This window comes from Giraffa tippelskirchi, chromosome 1, assembly GCF_054371585.1.
Source record: "Giraffa tippelskirchi isolate mGirTip1 chromosome 1, T2T-mGirTip1v1.2.pri, whole genome shotgun sequence".
Classification (NCBI taxonomy): Eukaryota; Metazoa; Chordata; class Mammalia; order Artiodactyla; family Giraffidae; genus Giraffa; species Giraffa tippelskirchi.
Genome location: NC_137275.1, coordinates 126,597,589 through 126,617,016, shown reverse-complemented (window position 1 = coordinate 126,617,016; position 19,428 = coordinate 126,597,589). Strand labels below are relative to the sequence as shown.

The following is a 19,428-nucleotide window of genomic DNA, read 5'->3' as shown; positions in this document are numbered from 1 at the left end:
CCACAGAAAGCTCCCGCTGCTGCCCTTTGCCATCAGCTCCCTCCTTCCCATCGACCCCTAGCAACTGCCTTCTGTTCTCCATTACTGTTGTTTTATCTGCAAAGTTTGTGTTTATCAGTGGGTTTCAAAATAGAGATGCATCCACTTTCAAGTCATGCTTTGTGTCATTAGTGTGCTGGGCTCTCCACAGTCAGGGTCTTTCTCTGATGTCTGCCAGTTGAAAAGGGGAGAGCCATGGAATACTCTAAGGACATTTTAAGTCTCGGTCTCCTTCTGGGTTATGTAAGAGTGTCAGTGGGAGAGATGCAAGGGCATCGGGTGGCTGTCCTTGTCTGGTTGGAGCTCAGAGAATGGCTCTCAGAGCAGCGTTATCGCCCTTACACAGAGCATTGTCTCGATACTCACCCATGTGCTTGGCACATAGCACACACTATGGATAGATTTTCATCAGTGAGGGATAAGTGGGAGGAGTTTGTGGGCCTATTGGCCTAAAATAATACGTAGGGCGCACTGACTTACCATGTAGACATCACTGAAATAATTATTGAACACTATTGATTTTTTTAATAATTCCATTTTTACAAAGCCTTAGTTCATTTGGGTTCAATTATTTGGGGAGAAATCTCCTCATCCCCCACCCTCTTGTAATTAAAAAACATGTTCTTTTTCGATGATTTCAAAATGTTCTTTTCCAACTCGCAAGCTTGCTGGCTTGGCTGACTTGATGTGACTCCACAGCACTGGAATAGAAGAACACGTGTGGCTTTGGGAATTCAGATGAAGTGGAACTGGGAGCAGATTAAGGCAGCATAGAGACACTGAACCTTAGAGGACCATTTTAACAGGAGTGTTTTAATGCTAATACTTAGCTCCAGCTGGGAGGGGTTACAAGAATTATAGGCAAATATCCAAGTTATCTTTATGAAATTGTTGGCAGGGTTCTCCCAAAATAATCCAAGGCAAAAAAAATTCTAGCCTTTGGCGACTAGCAGTTTTTGTCAACAAATTCGGGCTTTTCCACCTTCCTCTCAGTCACATGAACCCAAAAGGCAACAGCTGGCAGGTTATGGGTCAACTGCTGTGCACCTGTGCTGGCTTGTCTCCTGGGTGGATTCACTGACTTTTAATCTGTAGAGACTTGAATAGTCAATTAGGTTAAATTCTAGTGATTCTTTTGCATAATACAATAATGCCTAGATTCTAGACCAATGCCAAAAACTGGGTCATGTGATTCTTTAGTACAACAGGAAAATACCTTTTGTCAGTAGACTGTTTACTCACATCCAAATAAAGAATAGACTACATTAACTTGATAAATTATAATTAAGAAAAAAATTTTAAAGCATTGCTTCAATTCATTGTGTATTCCATGAGAAATTTTTTGTTAGTCCACATGATCCAGAAAATTCCCAGCTTCCTGGAATTTTAGATACATATGTGTATAGATACTACCCCTCTGTAGTATTAATATCAGGCCCACATTTGGAAGAGGGGGAGAACTCATAGCTGATAATAGTTCAGAAAGTAGAGAAACTAGTTTATAGGCTCAGTTCATTTCTTCTCCTGTGGACATTCATGGTTAAGGTGGCTACATCAGGTCTGTGAGTCAAATAAAATATTGGCATTTTCTTAAAATCTCAAATAAAGTGAATGAATATAATATTTCAGAATTATACATTTTAAGTCTGTCATAGCCCTCAAATTGATGTTCATTTTTTCAAGTTCACAGTGTACAGTTCAATTCACAATATACAGTTCACTACATTTTTATAGTTTTGCATATTAATTCCATTATTTTGTCACATATTGCAGAGTTGAATGCTAAAATATCATTAGGCCAACCACTTATGTCAGGTACCTGGGACAGGGGCTGAGTTAAGTATTTGTACTGTTCCATGTTTGTGTTGGGTATTTACCAGGGCTGCCTTGTTTTTTCCATCTTCCTCTTCACCTTCTGAGCCGCCAGGGAATCCTGCCCTAAGTGAATATCTTGTACCAAAACTCAAATTGCCTTCTGATTGGAGTCTGGGTCTCTCCTCACACCAACACAGCATTGGGTCCCAAATTGTATTAGGTTCCAGTCCTAATTTTCCCATTTGACTATATGTCTCTAGGTGGCTCTTCCCTGTAGCTCAGATGGCAAGGAATCTGCCTACAATGCAAGAGACCTGGGTTCGATCCCTGGGTCAGGAAAATGCTCTGGAGAAGGGAATGGCAATCCACTCCAGTATTCTTGCCTGGAGAATCCCATGGACAGAGGAGCCTGGCAGGCTACAGTTTGTGGGGTCGCAAAGAGTCAGACACCACTGAGCAACTAACAGTGCTACACTGTACTGCTCTAGGTGGAAGGTGATGGAAAAATCTTGTGAAACGTCTAATGAAAGGCCTTGGAGGTTTTTACTCTCTGCACACTGAACAATTGCTTGCTGGGAATTGTTCCTTGGATTCCCTTCCGGGGATAGAATGTAACATATTCCAGCTGGCGCTGTTCAAGGCAAGAAAATAGATCATGATTAAGTTGATGAATGACTCCGAACCTCTCACTGCTTCTTGGGAATTCTCCCTTCGAGCACACTGCCTAGGACAAGTCTATGTACCAAGTAAAGAATTTGTTTCATTTGACCGCAAGTATAGTGTATTCTCGGAGAAGGCAATGGCACCCCACTCCAGTACTGTTGCCTGGAAAATCCCGTGGACGGAGGAGCCTGGTAGGCTGCAGTCCATGGGGTCACGAAGAGTCGGACACGACTGAGCGACTTCACTTTCCCTTTTCACTTTCATGCATTGGAGAAGGAAATGGCAACCCACTCCAGTGTTCTTGCCTGGAGAATCCCAGGGACAGCGGAGCCTGGTGGGCTGCCCTCTATGGGGTCGCACAGAGTTGGACACGACTGAAGTGACTTAGCAGCAGCAGCAGCATAGTGCATTCTGCAGTTTACAAGGTTTTCTCCTCCTCCTGCTTCCTCTTCTCTTTTTAACCTGTCTCCCCACAACCTTTTTTTTTTTTAACTTCAGATTGGCCATTTCATCCATAAATGTTCTTTAAGCCAGCCGGATGTGGGCCTGGCTCTAAGGTAGCAAGCACCAAGTCTCCCCTATAGCTGATTTTCCAGTGCGCAGAGGAAGATGTAAGGACAAGAAAAGGACACCCTACACACCTGGGAAAACAGAGCACTTATCCCACACACAGAAGACAAGGTCAGGACAGTACCTGTATTCTCTGTGTCAAGCACCACTGACACCACACACACACTCCACACACACACACACGCCACATAATCTTGGACTAAGCCTTTACTGTCTGGTATGGAAGCCACAACCCTCAAATGGTTATTGAACCGTTGAATGTGACTTGTCTGAATTGAGACTCAACGTAGGTATAAAATGCATGCCACACTAGGAAGACTAGCGTAAAATGTGAACTATTTCTCAAATAATTTTATATTGACTGCATACTAAACTGATCACATTTTCAGTATATTGGGTTAAATAAAATATAATATTAAAATTAATTTAAACTATTTTTCATATTTTTGATACGGCTACAAAAAGATTTATGGGCTTCCCCAGTGGCTCAGCAGGTAAAGAATCTGCCTGCCAATGCAGGAGACACGGGTTTGATCCTTGGGTCTGGAAGATCCCCTGGAGGAGGAAATGGCAACCCACTCCAGTATTCTTGCCTGGGAAATCCTGTGGACATAGGAACTTGATGGGCTACAGTCCATGGAGTTGCGAAAGAGTCAGTCACGACTCAGCAACTACATACTAAAACATTTAAAACTCCATACATGACTTGCATGTTACTTCCATAGCACAAGTGGAGCACTAAACAGTTGCTTACCTGCTTTTTGTTTTCCTGACTGGACTCACTTGTATGCTTTTGCTGCTGCTGCTGCTGCTAAGTCAAACTTCCCCAAAACAGGGTCAGGATGGCTGTACTCCCCCAGCTACACCCCAGCCCCTAACAACCTATTAGGAGCACTTTCAGCTCTGAGCTCAGGTCACCTCAGTGAGTCCTGTCATCCTGAGGGCTGTGAGGGTTCCTGAAATTCTTGTTCCCCTGAGGGAATCCAGAGGGTATTCCAGTCCCAGACCAGCAATGGTCTGTCCCTGGTGGACCCTTATGCCCTGCCAGGGAACCCTAGAATCCAGGGCAACCTATGGCCCCCTGAATTCAGAAACACAGACCTTATACAGGAGATATGCTTTCACTCAGAGCACAAGAATTCCTTCAGGGAGACGAGAGGATGCTGAGGGGTGGGACAGAGGGCCAACAGGACACACAGGATGAGCAGAACCTGACTCCATCTGTCCACGGAGAGTAGGTGTAACTTCCACATACTCCTCAGGACACGGGCAGGTTTGTGAAGCATCGCCCCCATCTGCACATCTGCACGTGGGGCGGAGCCGCTCCTGGCTCGAGGTCCAGCCTCGCCCTTCCTTCCCCCACAGCTCCCAGAGCTCTGCCCACTCACAAGAGGCTGGCAAGTGTCTGGTGCTTCTTTCCTGGTGACTTGCTCCACATGTACTGTGTTACATCGGTCTTTGTTCCCCACGGCCTCTCCTCTGTCTGACATCTTGCAGGCAGAGACGCTGACACTGGTGTTCTGGATGGACTGTCTTCACAAGGATGCCTCACAGTGGACGGCCTGGAAGTACAGAGATGGAGTTTCCCTCTGCAGAAGGCCAGCAGCCTCACTTCTCACCAGACAACCTTTGATTTCCTTGAGCTCAGAATGCCTCTCCTGTAATGCCACCTGCTGCTGTGCAGCTGTCACCCTATGGGGACTGAGGCTGGGAGCTGCCACAAGAAAAGACTGGCACTCAGACTGTTGCTGTAACTAAGCGTTTATCTCTGACCCAGGGCCCTGTGTCTCCTGCCAGCACCCAGGACACTGGCATGCTGGCTCCTCACTCACAAGTAGGGGAGAATCTCAGACATTCCACAGTTCTCAACAGGACCTTAACGCTGGAAATCTAAATGCATGTGGGCAAGGAACAAGTGTTGGAGCCTAGAGAACAAGAGGAAGGGAATAGGTTCCAGAATCAAGCTGTGGTATAGACTCCTAATTGCCACTAAATATTTTTTCTCACTATTTTTCTTTGTAAAAATAATCCTAACTATTGTTTTAGCTGAGAACATTATGGCTAGCTAAAATCATACATTTCTCAGTCTGCTTTGTAGCCAGACCTGGAAAATCATGGAGTTCTAGCCAAGGAGACATAAGTGGAAATGGAAGAGAATGTTCCTTCATTCTTGCTCCCTTTTTCTTTTTGCTCCCTGGACTGCAGATATAATTGTTGGCACTCCAGCAGCCATATTGAGCCATGAGGTGAATTTGAAAATAGAATTCATGCATAGTGAGTAACAAGATAGGAGGAGAAGCCCTTGACACTAGGAAGCCACCAAACCATCCATGAACAGACTCCTGACCTCTTTTCATGAGAGAAAAATAAACTATTTTCTTTAAACCACTGCTGTTTTGGATCTTTTAGTAATCTAATCCTAACTAATACACAAATTCAATTTTCACTAAGTATAGAGTATATTATAAATCACGTTTCCTAGGAAAGGTGCCATCCTATGACTGTTTGACAGTCAAAACGTTGAAAAGTGAGGGCTACAATTAAATCACATGCATGTCTCCATGCAACCCAAGAGCAAACCCATTTTAAATGAGTGAATTCAGTTCAATTTTATGAAGAACTTACTCTTACACATGTGAATAGTATGTCTTAGCAATAGTTACCTCATCCTACTTAGGAATGGCTTGTTTGAAATATTTTCTAACACTTTGAACATAGAAATTTTATCACCTTAAAAAAGATGTCTTAGGTACTTTGAAAATGTTTCGTAACACTGTATGCTGCCAGCACTGCCCAATTCAGGCTGGTCTGGCTGCCAACCTTGGCATCCTTCCTGTTGTACCCCAGTCAGCCCTGATTTTAATTTCTCGGGCTAACCCCACCAGCACCACACCCTAGGACCTTGCCTTCGGGTGACCACTGCTGCCATTGTCTGCCTTGTGCAGAAGCGTGGTCCTCAATAAACCCTTCCATAGGATGTGGAGAAGGAGCAGGGCGGGGCAGTGCTAAGAACACTCGTGTTCTAGATTCTAGCCCCAGTCCCTGGGGTCCTAGCTGTGCTGCTGTCAGGAATGCATGGACATTCTGCCTCCATGTCCTCACCTGACAGAGAAGGAATGATACATGGGCTTTGAGGTTTGACCGAGCAATTCATGAGGAAGAGCTCTGTAACTAGAAGGGCCCCATCATGTCACAAGCCGTGAAGTTGGGATTCCTGACAGAAATCCAATGGAAAAAAGGAAACCAAGGGCTCAGCCTACTGGGCATAGATTGATTTTATAGGGGTGTCAGCCTCTATTACCAGTGACTTCCTGGGGGTCTATCAACCCAAACCTACTAGGATCTTCCTTGGAGAAGGAGGATCTCAGAGGAACTATTTCCTTCTCAGACACCATGAGGAGAACTTAATGTTTTCCTGGAGTTCTTGGTCAGGACTTTAGAGAGAAGTCTAGGGTTCTGACATAGAGCTGCCAATGTCAAATGCAGGGGCTCCTTGACTTGGGCTGACTTGCCAACCTGCTCACCCCTGGTAGATGGCTCCAGTTTACATCCCAGCTTTGCTGTTTGCTCTCACGTGAGCCTGGCTTCATAACCAAACTTCAGTTTCCTCATCTACAAAATGGGAATAACAAAATATACTAGATGCTTGTTACCCTCAATCCCATTCCTCCTAGTTTCTCAAAAAAAAAAAAAGAATATCTACAAGATCAGAGACCACTGCTTCATGTGCTGGAGACTTGGGGAGGCCTCACTTCCAGCATCCTCATAGGACCAGGAAGAGATGAAAGCTGATTCAGAGATATGCCCTGGAGAAACAGCTTCAAACACTGTGTCGGATGGGACTCTTGGATGACCTCAAACCAAAGAGACAAGATCGTGAAGCAGACAAAGTCTGTTTTCAGTTCCTCTGTCTCCTAATTCCAGGTTCCTTCTCCCTCCTGAGAAGACCCTTCTTGGACACTTGGTGTCCCTTTGCTGCTCGTGGAGGCACTTGGTTGTTTTCCCCTTCCACGGAAGCCTATTGGCCGGGGTAGGTCTCAGCCCCCGCCCTCTCATCTCATCCATCCTCATCACAACTTTCTTATGCCCAAAGCTGCCCTCAGTTCAGATACTTCTTGAGGAAGAATGCTCAACAGTTAAGGAGCTAGTAAGATTCTTGGACTTCCCCTGTTCAAGATAGTTTGCAGTTCCTCCTGTAGGAGATTTCAAGGCTAAGGCACCACCAAGAAGCTCTTTTCCTATCTTTCCTAATCCCATCTTGAACCCACATGTGAAAAGATTTTTATTTGCCAAAGAGGCGAAGTAAAAAGGAGCCACTCAGTGCCTGCCATTGGCTGAAGCCACCAGTGCTGCCTGGGCCTCACGTGAGCTCTGTCGGTGGCTTGTGAATCCATTACTAGGTTTCTGAGATTAGCCTTTAGGAATTTCTAACCTTAAAAGGATTTTGAAAATAGGCTGGTATGGTACCGTTTTTTTAAGGCCATAAACTATGTAAGGATCCACTTAAGTCTACCGACAGGAGAGGCACATCTTAGCCCAAAGCACTGCCTCTGCATTCCCTGGTCTAAGACATGAGACACTGAGAAAGGGGGGAAGTCCTTTCAGCCTTAAAGGTTGGGAACAAATCAGTGCTGAAGTGGCAAAATAAAACCAGCCATCAACAAAGCTGCCAAAGGACCCAGCCCACCTCAAAGGCCTCTCCCCCCACCCCCTGAGAGCAGTGTAGCAAGAAAGCTGGCCCCAGCCTGCCTGCCCAGCATGGGCACATGGAACAGCAAGTGGCCAGGTAGGAGGGGAAATCCCTGGTCACAGGACCCAGGGAAAGTTGCTCAACAGTGGAGACATTTGTGGGCCATTGGAGCCAAGGGGCTGAGGCCAGGGTTGCTGAGTTCCTGCAGATGGAGTCCTGATGCTCTGTGACAAGCTGAGCTGAGTGCTGGGAGGCCCACACACAGACCCCACACAAGCTCTCCATGCCCCATCCCACCCCCCGCCCCACAGAAAGACCTTATCATCTGTCACCCGGGTATTTTCAGCCACACTTGGCTACAGGGAGAAACACAGTGTCCGCAGTATCATCCTTGACTACAAAGGACATCAGGGCCAGAACTCAGGCCCTTTGAGTTTGAAGATAGCCTTGTTAGCTACTGTGGAGGCCAGATCCTCTATCGTCAATAGAGCTTCTCAAGTTATTTATACCTGTGGTGACTCACACGACATCACCACCCCGACCCATGCCCCTGCTTTTAGCTGCTTCCCTGTGACACATCAGAATGGAAGTGAGCCTGTTGTGCACAGTGACACTTCCAGCATTGGCTGGATGACCACTGAAACCACAACCACTGTGGGATTGAGGCCTCGCATTCTGGCAGCCTCTCCACCTCAGCCCATCTCTCTAATTCTCTGGGGAACTGAATCCATGGCACAGAACGCTATCTCATCCTTCATTCTGGAAACTCTGAAAGCCTCCCAATAGGATAAATCACTCCGTGAGACTCCTTCAACGCCCAGTCTCGACCATGCCTGCAAGGATTCTTGAAGAACCTGCACAAGGAGGCTGTTGTAAGCATGTACAAATAGATGACACAATTCCAAGGCTTGCACCATCCGCCAAGTTAAACTGCTGTGGAGCAGCTGTGCACATGTGAAGTGATGCCTGGCACCTCCGGAGATCCATAAATCAGCCCCGGCGTACTTTCATCCAATTAGGAGAGTCTTAGAAGAAAAAATCCGCAAATTAAGATGTGTCTAAGACATGGATGACATCGCCCTCCCTCTCCAAATGCAAAAATAAATACAAATAAGTCTTCATTTTGCTGGGGCTTCTTTTCAAGGGACATGAGTTTTCCAGCACCTGAATCCTGGCAGAAAACTTGGTTCTGAAGAGAGTCACATTGGGCTGGTTGGTTTATCTTTCTGTACGTTGCAGGCAAAAGAGAGGAGATGATTCAACCTGAGAATCAGTCATTCTTTAAAAGGAGTTGACGGGTAAGCCAGAGGCCAAACTCTCCGTGAAAATTATATGTTCAGGGCCCTGTCTTTGTGCAGTCTGTCCCTTTGTTCGGACTTGTTCATCTGCAGGACAGTGATACATGGCAGAGGTCAGATGGCCAGGCCAGCAGACACCTCTATCCAGCTTTGGTTGGCCTTGGGTGAATAGGCTTAGCTGGAGAAGTCAGGTCAGACTAAGACGGAGTGAAGTTGCATTATTAAGAATGCTGAAGTGGTCACCCCAGTAGGAGACTGAGTTTTAGGTTATTGGGGAAAGCGGAATCATCTTTGAGTCTAAACAAGCTGATAACTCTCAGCTTCTCTTTAGCTGAGCGATGTCAACACAGACAATCCAGTCCACAGCTCGAATGACCCTAGGATGGCATAGAGGCTGCCATTAACATAAGTTAATTGAGCCTTTGCTTTGTGCTCAGTATGGCACTCTGTACTGAGTAGGGATAAAAAGGAAAGTGTAATTAATTCCTCATGTTATTTTAAAAAAATATTTGTATTTATTTATTTGGCTGTGCCAGGTCTTAGCTGCAGCACGTGGGATCTAGTTCCCTGACTGGGGATCAAACCCAGGCTGCCTGCATTGGGAGCATGGAGTCTTAGCCACTGCACCACCAGGGAAGTTCCCCTTGCTTTCTTTTAATCCTCCTTTGTAGAGTACAGCCAAGTAACCTAGGCTAGCTCCAAAGAGACTTGCTTTTATAAGGAGACTGGCGGCTCTTCTGGGCTCCTCCCCTGTAGGTGGCCCTATGGGCCTTCACAATAGCTTTCAAGGTCAGTGTCAACAAGCATACAAACTGTTAGCTGAAGCTGTCAGAGGAGGGAGGAGAGAGAAAGCTGTATCTCTATAGAGATAGGAGACCATTTCTTCTGTGGCTGACCATTTCTTCATAGACAATTCTTCAATTTGTTGTTATTGTTGTTTAGTCCCTCAGTTGTGTCCAACTCTTTGCCACCCCGTGGACTGGAGCCCACCAGGCTCCTGTCCATGGGGTTCTCCAGGCAATAATACTAGAGTGGGTTGCCATTTCCTTCTCCAGGGGATCATCCTAACCCAGGGATTGAACTTGGGTCTCCTGTATTGTAGGCAGATTCTTTACTGTCTGAGCCACAAAGGAAGTCCAATTCTTCAACAGGAGCCCCAAAAATGTCATTTGAATAAGTTTATCACCTCCTAAGGGAACTACCAGAAAGAAATGCTTTAATTTGATTTGGGAAAGTTTCTTTATTTAAAAATCTCCCTGTCTTAGAGTCAGGCACATTAAATCCTTTTACACAACTAATAAAATGAAAACATGATGCTCTTTTGGTGGCTGCCACTGTTAGAAGGCAGATAAATATATGCTCTGTGGTTGGAACTGAAATTCTATCCTTCCTGATTATAGGAGCAAAACATTTTTATTGTAGAAAAGTTGGAAATTTTATGAAAATAAAACTTAAATCACCTAAATTATTGTTATTTTATAGTTTCATCCTATTCCTTTTCTGTGCACATATATTTTCACATAGTTGGAGTCACTGCACGTCCATTTCAGTGTTCTGCTTTGTACCCCTGACATTGTATTTCCAGTATTTTCATGTTTCCCAAAGTATATTTTCAAGTTTGTGGTTCTGGACCCCTTTACACTCTTTAAAAATACTGAGTACCCTGAAGAGGTTTTGTTAGTTGTATTACTGACATGAATCATACTAGAAAATAAAAGGGTGAAATTTTAAAAATATATTTACTATAGGACTTCCCTGATGGTTAGGAATCCCTGTGCCAGTGCAGGGAACACGGATTTGATCCCTGCTCCAGGAAGATTCCACATGCTGTGGGGCAACCTAAGCTCATGAGCTGCAACTACTGAAGCCCAGCACCCTAGAGCTTGTGCTCTGCAACAAGAGAAGCCACCACCATGGGAAGCCTGCACACCACAACTAGAGAGTAGCCTCCTGGCTGCACCTGAGAAAAACTGTGTGGTAACAAAGACCCAGCACAGCCAAATAAAAATAAATAAACAAAAATTTTAAAAATTATTTAAAAATTTACTATTCACTCTATGTTAATAATATTCCTTATGAAAAATAACATCTTAAAAAATCAGAGAGAAGTGTGGCACTGTTTTAATACCTTTGCAAGTTTCCTTAGTGTCTGACTTCATGGGAGGCACCTGGTTCTCCTATCTTCTTGGGCAATCAGTCTACTATGATATGTTGTTTGGGTGAAATACATGAAGAAAATCCATCCTCTATCAGATATATCATTGGCAAAGGGAGGTGTTTTAACAGCTATCTCAGATCATTGTAGCTCTTCTTCTCTGACTCTGAATCACAACTGGGCAAGTAGTGTTTGCTTCAAGTTTACATAATGTGATTCTAAAACCCTTCAGTGGACTTTGCATTCCTTCCAAAAGCTGACATGTTTCACAGTGCAATATCCAAAAAAAAAAAAAAAAATCACAGTAATTAGTAACTCCACTGACTCATCAGACATGCCTCCAGTATTGAGAAGCTATCAAGCTCTCACAGTAGTCGACACATTTTTCAAAATTCAAATTTTCAGTTGAAAGCACACTATCACTGGCAACATTCCTTGAAGTAACTGGCTCACTTGGTTCATTTTAAAGAAAAGATATGCTAAAACTCAATCTGAATAACTGTAGTCTGTCTTTCAAGTAAAAATAGTGCTTAATGAAAAAGAGGTTCATTTAGCTTGTAACGTAGATAATGATACAAATGCTTATCCTTGTAGGACTTCACATGCAGTAGAAGTGCTTCATGTGTCATAGAATATTATTAGCATGCATGCCCAGAGTTGAGATTGAATAAAAGTCACAATTTTTACTAATTCTTCAAGAACATGCTGAATTAAAGTGGGCCTTTTTGGGTTCCTGTGAATGCACAGCAATGAATAAGGCAAAACTGACCAACACGGCTGGATACCACAGTGCAGTTTCACACTAAGGGACAAGCAGGTTTACCCACTGTTGCCTTTGTACCATCGGTGCACACATCAATGCAGTGAAAAAAGCAAACAATGTCTTAGCATTATTATGACCTCACAGATCCTCTGAAATATGATACTTACAGGGGCCACAGCCTAATCACAAAGAAGATAAATACTAGTATAATCCTCAGCAGCATGAAGGGGGAGCATTTTTATTCTGTATTGTCTGAGTTTTAAGAAATAATCCTGTATGACTTTTACAGTTAATAAAGTGAGAAAATAATTGGCTTAGAAATACCTCCATTAAAAAAGTGAGTTTGGGGCTTCCCTGGTGGTTCAGTGGTAAAGAATCCGCTTGCCAATGCAAGAGACATGGGTTTGATCCCTGATCCAGAAAGATTCCACATGCAGCAGAGCAGCTAAGCCTGTGTGCCATAACTACTGAGCCTGCACTCCTCAACAAGAAAACCCCCCACAGTGAGAAGTCCACATACTACAACTAGAGAGTAGGCCTGGATCTCTGCAACTAGAGAAAAGCCCATGCATAGCAACAAAGACGCAGTGCAGCCAAAAATATATAAAACTATTTTTAAAAAGGGTTGCATGATGTCTTAAGAATTTATCATGTGGGCCCAAATATCCTTAAAAGTCTCCTCAAAGAGTCTTGTGAAATGTCCCCTAAAAACCCCAGTCGATTCTGAGACCTGCATGAGTGTTTACTTCCTGCACTGAACATAACGGAGGAATTATGAAGATATAAGACAAGAACTACATGTGATACATATTCACAAGAATTTGAATTTGAAGAGACTGGCTCTATTCTGTCCTAGTTATCAGTTATATGCTCTGTAAAAACAACTTTCTAGAAATACATCATATATGTTTGACTCAACATGGCATTTTTAAAAAATAATTTCTATAAAAAGTTGGACACTGGGTTCTTTATCAGAATTGTATTATGAATTGGGACTTCCCTGGTGGTCCAGTGGCTAAGACTCCATGCTCCCAATGCAGGAGGCCCAGGTTCGATCCCTGCTAGGGGAACTAGATCCCGCATGCCACACTAAGACCCAGCACAGACTAATAATAAGTGTTAAAAAGAAATGTAATATGAAGTATATAATATTTCTTCAAAGAGAAGCCAGATTTAATTTACATCAATTTAACATCATTTTAAACATTTCAGAGGTATAGGTGTATCAATTAGTATGCTTTCTTGCAAGGAAAAAGGCTAACTGGTTTACCTGAGAAGAAGATTGATTAATTCGTGTAGTTTGGAGACCAGATCAGAATGGGCTTGGGTGAGACACTTCAGGGTCTCTCTCTTCTCTGGATTCCCTCAGCCTTGTCATCATGCCAGTGCTGGACCATCCTCAGCCAGGGACTTCTGGTGCAGACCTCAGGGAAAGGCTTCCCTGACTCTAAAACCCTGCCCCTTGTTTTCCTGTGGACCTTGGAGTGTTGGGAGCAGCCATCATGCACAATGACTGCTGCAAGTCAGCATGGCTCTAAAAACATACTCTCTGTCCTTGAAATGCAGAGAGAAAGCTGATGGCATATCATCACACTGCATGAATCATAAACTGTGCATCAAGGTTAAAGCAGCGAGTCACAGATGTAGAGATCAAACATACAGACACCAAGGGGGAAAGGGGGTGGGGGGTGGGATGAACTGGGAGATTGGGATTGACATATATACATTACTATGTATAAAATAGATAATTAATAAGAACCTACCGTATAGCAGGAGGAGAAGGGGACGACACAGGATGAGATGGCTGGATGGCATCATCGACTCGATGGGTTTGGGTAGACTCCGGGAGTTGGTGATGGACAGGGAGACCTGGCATGCTGCGATTTATGGGGTCACAAAGAGTCAGACACAACTGAGTGACTGAACTGAACTGAACTGAACTGCATAGCATAGAGAGCTCTACTCAGTGCTCTCTGGTGACAAAAAGGGGGATATATGTATATATACAGCTGATTTGCTTTGTTATACAGTAGAAACTAACACAACATTATAAAGCAAGTATACTCAAAAATTAATTAGAAAAACAAGAAACATGAGAGTTCAGAGGAGAAAGTCATCAATAAAGGCAAGGCAGAAATTCTCCTCTAGCTGTCTGGAGACACAACACAAACCCCACTCTCTCCAGCCTCCCTGGGCCTGCGGGCTCACTCTCCAAAGACAGGTGACCAGCACCTGCAGGTCAGTCTGGACCTCCGGCACCACAGCTGTAATAGGACCACCCCCTGGTCTTCTCAGCCTTAATCATCCCAGGATGCTAGGGCTGATTCTAGATAAAAATATGGAATTTCATCATTGTTGTCCGACTTTGTTGATACAAGTCCTGGATCATTTTCCGCCTGTGCTGTGGTAATTCCCTCTGTTCTTGACTATTAGGATGTCTTCTGAGGGGTCTGAAAACACTCTTCATAAGAGGTAAAACGAGAAGCCTCACTCTAGTCAAGAGGTTTTACACTGAAAGAGATTAGAAAATCCTCGAGCTGAATGAGAAAGTAATTTGTGGGTTCTTCTCCCTTCTCGTCAAGACTACCACTTTTAGGCACTTTCTAACCTGATACTTCAAATGTGCACTGTGATGCACCAAGCATCAGGCTAAAGGATGCATATTGAAAGGATCCAAAAATATGGAGAAACAGCTTTCAAATTCCTACCACATCTGCCCTCCAGGACTCCTCAGAATACACAGACTGAAGCTGAGGTGATGACTTCAGATTTCTCATGAGTTTCATGAGGTGAAAACTAGATGGGAAGCAGCCATAGATTAAACACAAGAAAAGGATGCCAGACTCGTTGGTTTTAACATACGCCGAGTGCATGTGTGTGTATGTGTGTGTGTGTTGCTCCAGGTGTCTTACATAGTAAACTGTGTAAAGATTATTCAGTAACAAGACTGCATGCTCTGGGAAGCTCAGGGAAAGTTTGCTTCTTTTCTAAATTAAGTGGGCAGAGAGCTTACAGTAGAAAGAAAATGGTGAAAGCCGGACTTGATGTTAACACAAAAGACAGTCTGCCTTTCATGTTCTCCTGGATTCCACGGAGAGGAATCTTAACCTCATTACTGAGTCATAGACGTTCCTGGTGAATTTGGGTGTGTGGCCAGAAGCAGTGGAGGGGGAAGTCAGCAGCAGGCCCGGACCCTAACTAATCACAGTTTTTGGAGATGCTTAGATGAATGAGGCTATTAAAACCAAGGCACAAGATATACACACTACTATATGCTCAGCAGTAGAGAATCTACCGGCCAGTGCAGGAGACATGGGAGACATGGGTTCAATCCCTGGGTCAGGAAGATCCCCTGGAGGAGGAAATGGCAACCCACTTCAGTATTCTTGCCTGGGAAATCCCATGGACAGAGGAGCCTGGTGGGCTACAGTCCATGAGGTCACAAAGCAGGACATGACTTAGCAACTAAACAGCAACAAATATACAAAAGAGATAACCAACAAGACCCTACTGTATAGCACTGGGAAGTATATTCAATATCTTATAATAGCCTATAATGGAAAAGAATCTGAAATTTATATATATATATATCAAAGTGATTCAGTTATATAATATAAATATTATGTATAATACATATCTATATATATAAAAAACTGAATCACTTTGTTGTACACCTGAAAGTATCAATAACACAACATTGTAAATCAACTACACTTCAATTTTTAGGAGGAAAAAAAAAAAAAAACAGCCCATGAAGGCACGCTGGAAAGAAAACTGGAGAATAGTGATTCATGAACATGCAAGCCCAGAGGCAGCTCGGCCTCTACATGCAGCCTGTGAAGGCGGAGGTTCTTCCGGCACCAGGTGTCCTGTGCGCCCTGGCATGCGGCCCGGTTTGCGGTGCGCACAGTTGCCCAGATGTGCACACAGCTTCAAGCGCATCCATTACATGTGCAAATATTTCATGCACGTTTGTGGGCAGCATATACATTGAAGAAAACAAGAATGCACAGAGAAGGATTGTTTTGCTTCGGTGTGTAGGTGAACTCTGATGGAACTTGGTAGAACTCAGCGTTTATAAGCATGATGGATGACCCTCCGGGGGCTCGTTTCCCACCCTCCCGGCTACGCTGGAGCGCAGGCCTGCGGTGACAGCACTGGGTACAGAAGGGAGGAACAATGGGTCCTGTGAGTTTGCGGAGCCGGGGCTGCCCTGCCTGAGTGGGAGGTCCGAGCTTCCGTCTTGAACAGCACATAATTCAGAGGGGAGTGGAGGGGTTCTTGTGGCATGTGGAAATAGCAAGGGGGTAAAATGAGAGCGAATCATGAAAGTGCACTCGAATCACCCAACGCGCTCAGGATTGTTCATGTCAACAGACCCCGCCACTGAGAAGCCGCAAGCCTGGTGAGCTTCCCGATCAGATCCAGGGCCCACTCTTCCGTGCTAAGTCCCCCACAACATCACCCAGGCTGGGAGGCACAGGTGACCAGCCGGCTCAGTTAGAAGATAAGTAGCCTTTTCATCCCTTTAAAAACTTGTTCACTTGAACTTTTAAAATTCTAATACAGGTAAATCAGCAGGACTGGTTGCTTCAGCTGCAAACCCAGAACAGGGCTGCTCCCTTGCTCCACCTTCCCTTGGTCTGTGACATTCACGGAGCCGCTGCACCCAAGCCCCCACTTCACAGGATCCCTGTTTTTCTTGATCTTAACAGATCTGGCATGCTTTCCTCTGGCTGTGAGCACAAAGTTCCTAACATCCTCAATTTTGTGACAGGTGGCAAGGAGGTAGCAGGAAGAGAGGACACCCTTCTGCACACTTTCCTTAAGAAGTGGTTCTTTGTTTGCTTCCTTGTGTTTGATTCTGAGGCTGTCCTCTGCTCTATATTTCATTTCAAAGTCACAAAGCAAGAAAACTGACCCAGCTAAAGGTCAACGAGATTCTTTCTTGCTGCTCACCCTGGCTATGTTCTTTCAAATGTTCTTTCAGATGTTCATAGGCAAATCTCATATGCTGGCTAGAATATTCATAAGGGCTTATTATTTTCAGAAACTATTAAAAATGCAGTGTCTATCATAATTTTATAGATCTTAGGAATGGTATTACTGAGCCTCTCTTGGGTATCTATTTTACCGATTACCAATACAGAGAGTATTTGGATCCAGCCTAAATTCTTCCTTCTGCAAATCAAACATATTTCCTCTTGTTCTATTCTTAATGGAGACCAGACTTCTTAAATAATCACCCTTCTTTATGGTGCTGAAGACCTACCCTCCCCACCACACATTCCACTGCACTGTCTTAGTTACCCAGCCCAACAAGGATATCCTGGAGGGAACAGGGTGTCTCTCTTTATGAACCAAGTGCAATTTTCTGCTTTCTAGTTTTATTAGCAGTAAGAACTTCTCTTCAAATCATGCGGTGAAGTGAAAGGTGCCACAGAAAATGCACCACTTTCAAATCCCACAGGGGCTTGAAACCGTTGCTCTTGTAAATATTTTCCAACTAATGCTGTTTGTAGGATAACTAAAGTCTGAGTTTTTCTGTCATCAGAATCAAGTGACTGGTTCTCTGGTGACTTTTTTCTGCTCTAAAAACATAATGATTCTGACTGTTTTTGGCAGATTGTATAGTCCAAGGGTAAACTTTGATTCTCTCTCTGTTTTCAAAGTGAACTAAAATGGAGTGTTCATCAATTCAACATCAGTCAGTCTGGATAATTAAATCCAACTCCTCTATACACCATCTAGCCTACATCCCTGCTCTTTCTCTACCCTAACCACATACAGTAACATAAAGTTCTCTATTCTCAATATTTGATTCTTATGCCTAAGATTTTCTGGATATTTATACATTTTCCCCACCTAGACCTTCTATGTTTGTTGTGACTGTTTAGTTGCTAAGTCATGCCCAACTCTTTTGTGACTCCATGGACTATAGTCCACCAGGCTCCTCTGTCCATGGGATTTCCTGGGCAAGAGTACTGGAGTGGGTTGCTATGCTCTCCTCCAGGGGATCTTCCTGAACCAGAGATTGAACCCATGTGTCTACTGAATTGGCAGGCAGATTCTTTAACACTGAGCCACCTGGGAAGCCCAACCTTCTAAATATGTGTCCATTAATTCCAGAGAATAGCCATGTATTCATAAGATCATTATAAAATAAGATAAAACTGTTAATAACAACCACAAAAGCTGCTATTTGTTAAGTATTTCTTATAATCCAATCTGTTAGGTGCCTCCTATAAGTTACCATATTTCACTCTTTCAGCAAAATGTTGTAAGTTGAACTATTTTCCCCCCAAAAGATACCCTGGAGTCCAGATTCACAGTACTTCAAAGTGGGACCTTATTTGGAAATAAGGTCTTTACAGAGGTAATTATGTCAAGGTGATGTATCAGGGAGAACCCTCATCCAATATAATTCATGTCCTTTAAAAAAAAAAAAGAGGAAATGTGGTCACAGAGGCACACACATGAAGAACGCCATGTGACTATAAAGACAACTGTCTACACCATCTACAAACTGAGGACAGAAGCCCGGAGCAAATGCATCCCTCACAGCCTCAGAAGGAACCATCCCTTGATCTCAAACTTTCAGCCTCCAGACCAGGAGGCAACATCCTTCTGTTGTTTAAACCACCAACTTTGTTACAGCAGCCCTAGAAAATGAATGCACAACCTTACAATTGCAGTCTTCTTCTCTTTTTTTAAATGAGAACTCTGTAGCATAAGACAATTAAAGACCTTCCCCAGATCCTACAAGCAGTAGTGGTAGGGCTGCCATGCAGCATAGATCTGTTCTGTTCCTAATGCTTGCTACTCTCTCTTGCTGCCTCCAACCTAAGCTTGCACATGGGCTTACTGTGCACACCTAAAATTGCACAATCAAAGGATTTTTATATTGCTTACTCTGAGGAGATTGCATCCAAGTACTGCATTTTGGACTCTTTTGTTGACTATGATGGCTACTCCATTTCTTCTAAGGGATTCCAGCCCACAGTAGTAGATATAATGGTCATCTGAGTTAAATTCACCCATTCCAGTCCATCTTAGTTTACTGATTCCTAGAATGTCTATGTGGAGAAGGCAATGGCACCCCACTCCAGTACGCTTGCCTGGAAAATCCCATGGATGGAGGAGCCTGATAGGCTGCAGTCCATGGGGTCGCTAAGAGTCGGACACGACTGAGCAACTTCACTTTCACTTTTCACTTTCATGCATTGAAGAAGGAAATGGCAACCCACTCCAGTGTTCTTGCCCGGAAAATCCCAGGGACGGGGGAGCCTGATGGGCTGTCGTCTATGGGGTCGCACAGAGTCGGACACGACTGAAGCGACTTAGCAGCAGCAGCAGCAGAATGTCTATGTTCACTCTTGCCATCTCCTGTTAGACCACTTCCAATTTTCCCTGATTCATGGACCTAACATTCCAG

The 19,428-nt window shown here is 44.0% G+C and overlaps 2 protein-coding genes across 7 annotated transcripts in view; one reads left to right on the top strand and one right to left on the bottom strand.

The window, feature by feature from the left end:
* Positions 1 to 544: 544 nt before the first annotated feature.
* SAP30 (Sin3A associated protein 30) overlaps positions 545 to 19,428 on the bottom strand; it is an 82,691-nt gene continuing 63,807 nt past the window's right edge. For 2 of the 6 annotated variants that reach the window (XR_014076516.1, XR_014076499.1), the window contains exon 7: positions 545 to 2,485. The gene's annotated coding sequence lies outside the window, so the exon portion shown is untranslated. Of the gene's footprint in view, positions 2,486 to 4,475; positions 4,650 to 13,756; positions 13,871 to 19,428 lie in introns of all 6 variants that reach the window. The other 4 variants (XR_014076504.1, XR_014076500.1, XR_014076519.1 and 1 more) reach the window with 4 other exon arrangements.
* Positions 16,229 to 19,428, top strand: part of SCRG1 (stimulator of chondrogenesis 1) — a 45,354-nt gene continuing 42,154 nt past the window's right edge. The window contains exon 1 of the mRNA XM_081569011.1: positions 16,229 to 16,398. Coding sequence (XP_081425137.1) covers positions 16,319 to 16,398 — 80 coding nt within the window. The 5' untranslated portion in view covers positions 16,229 to 16,318. The remainder of the gene's footprint in view (positions 16,399 to 19,428) is intronic.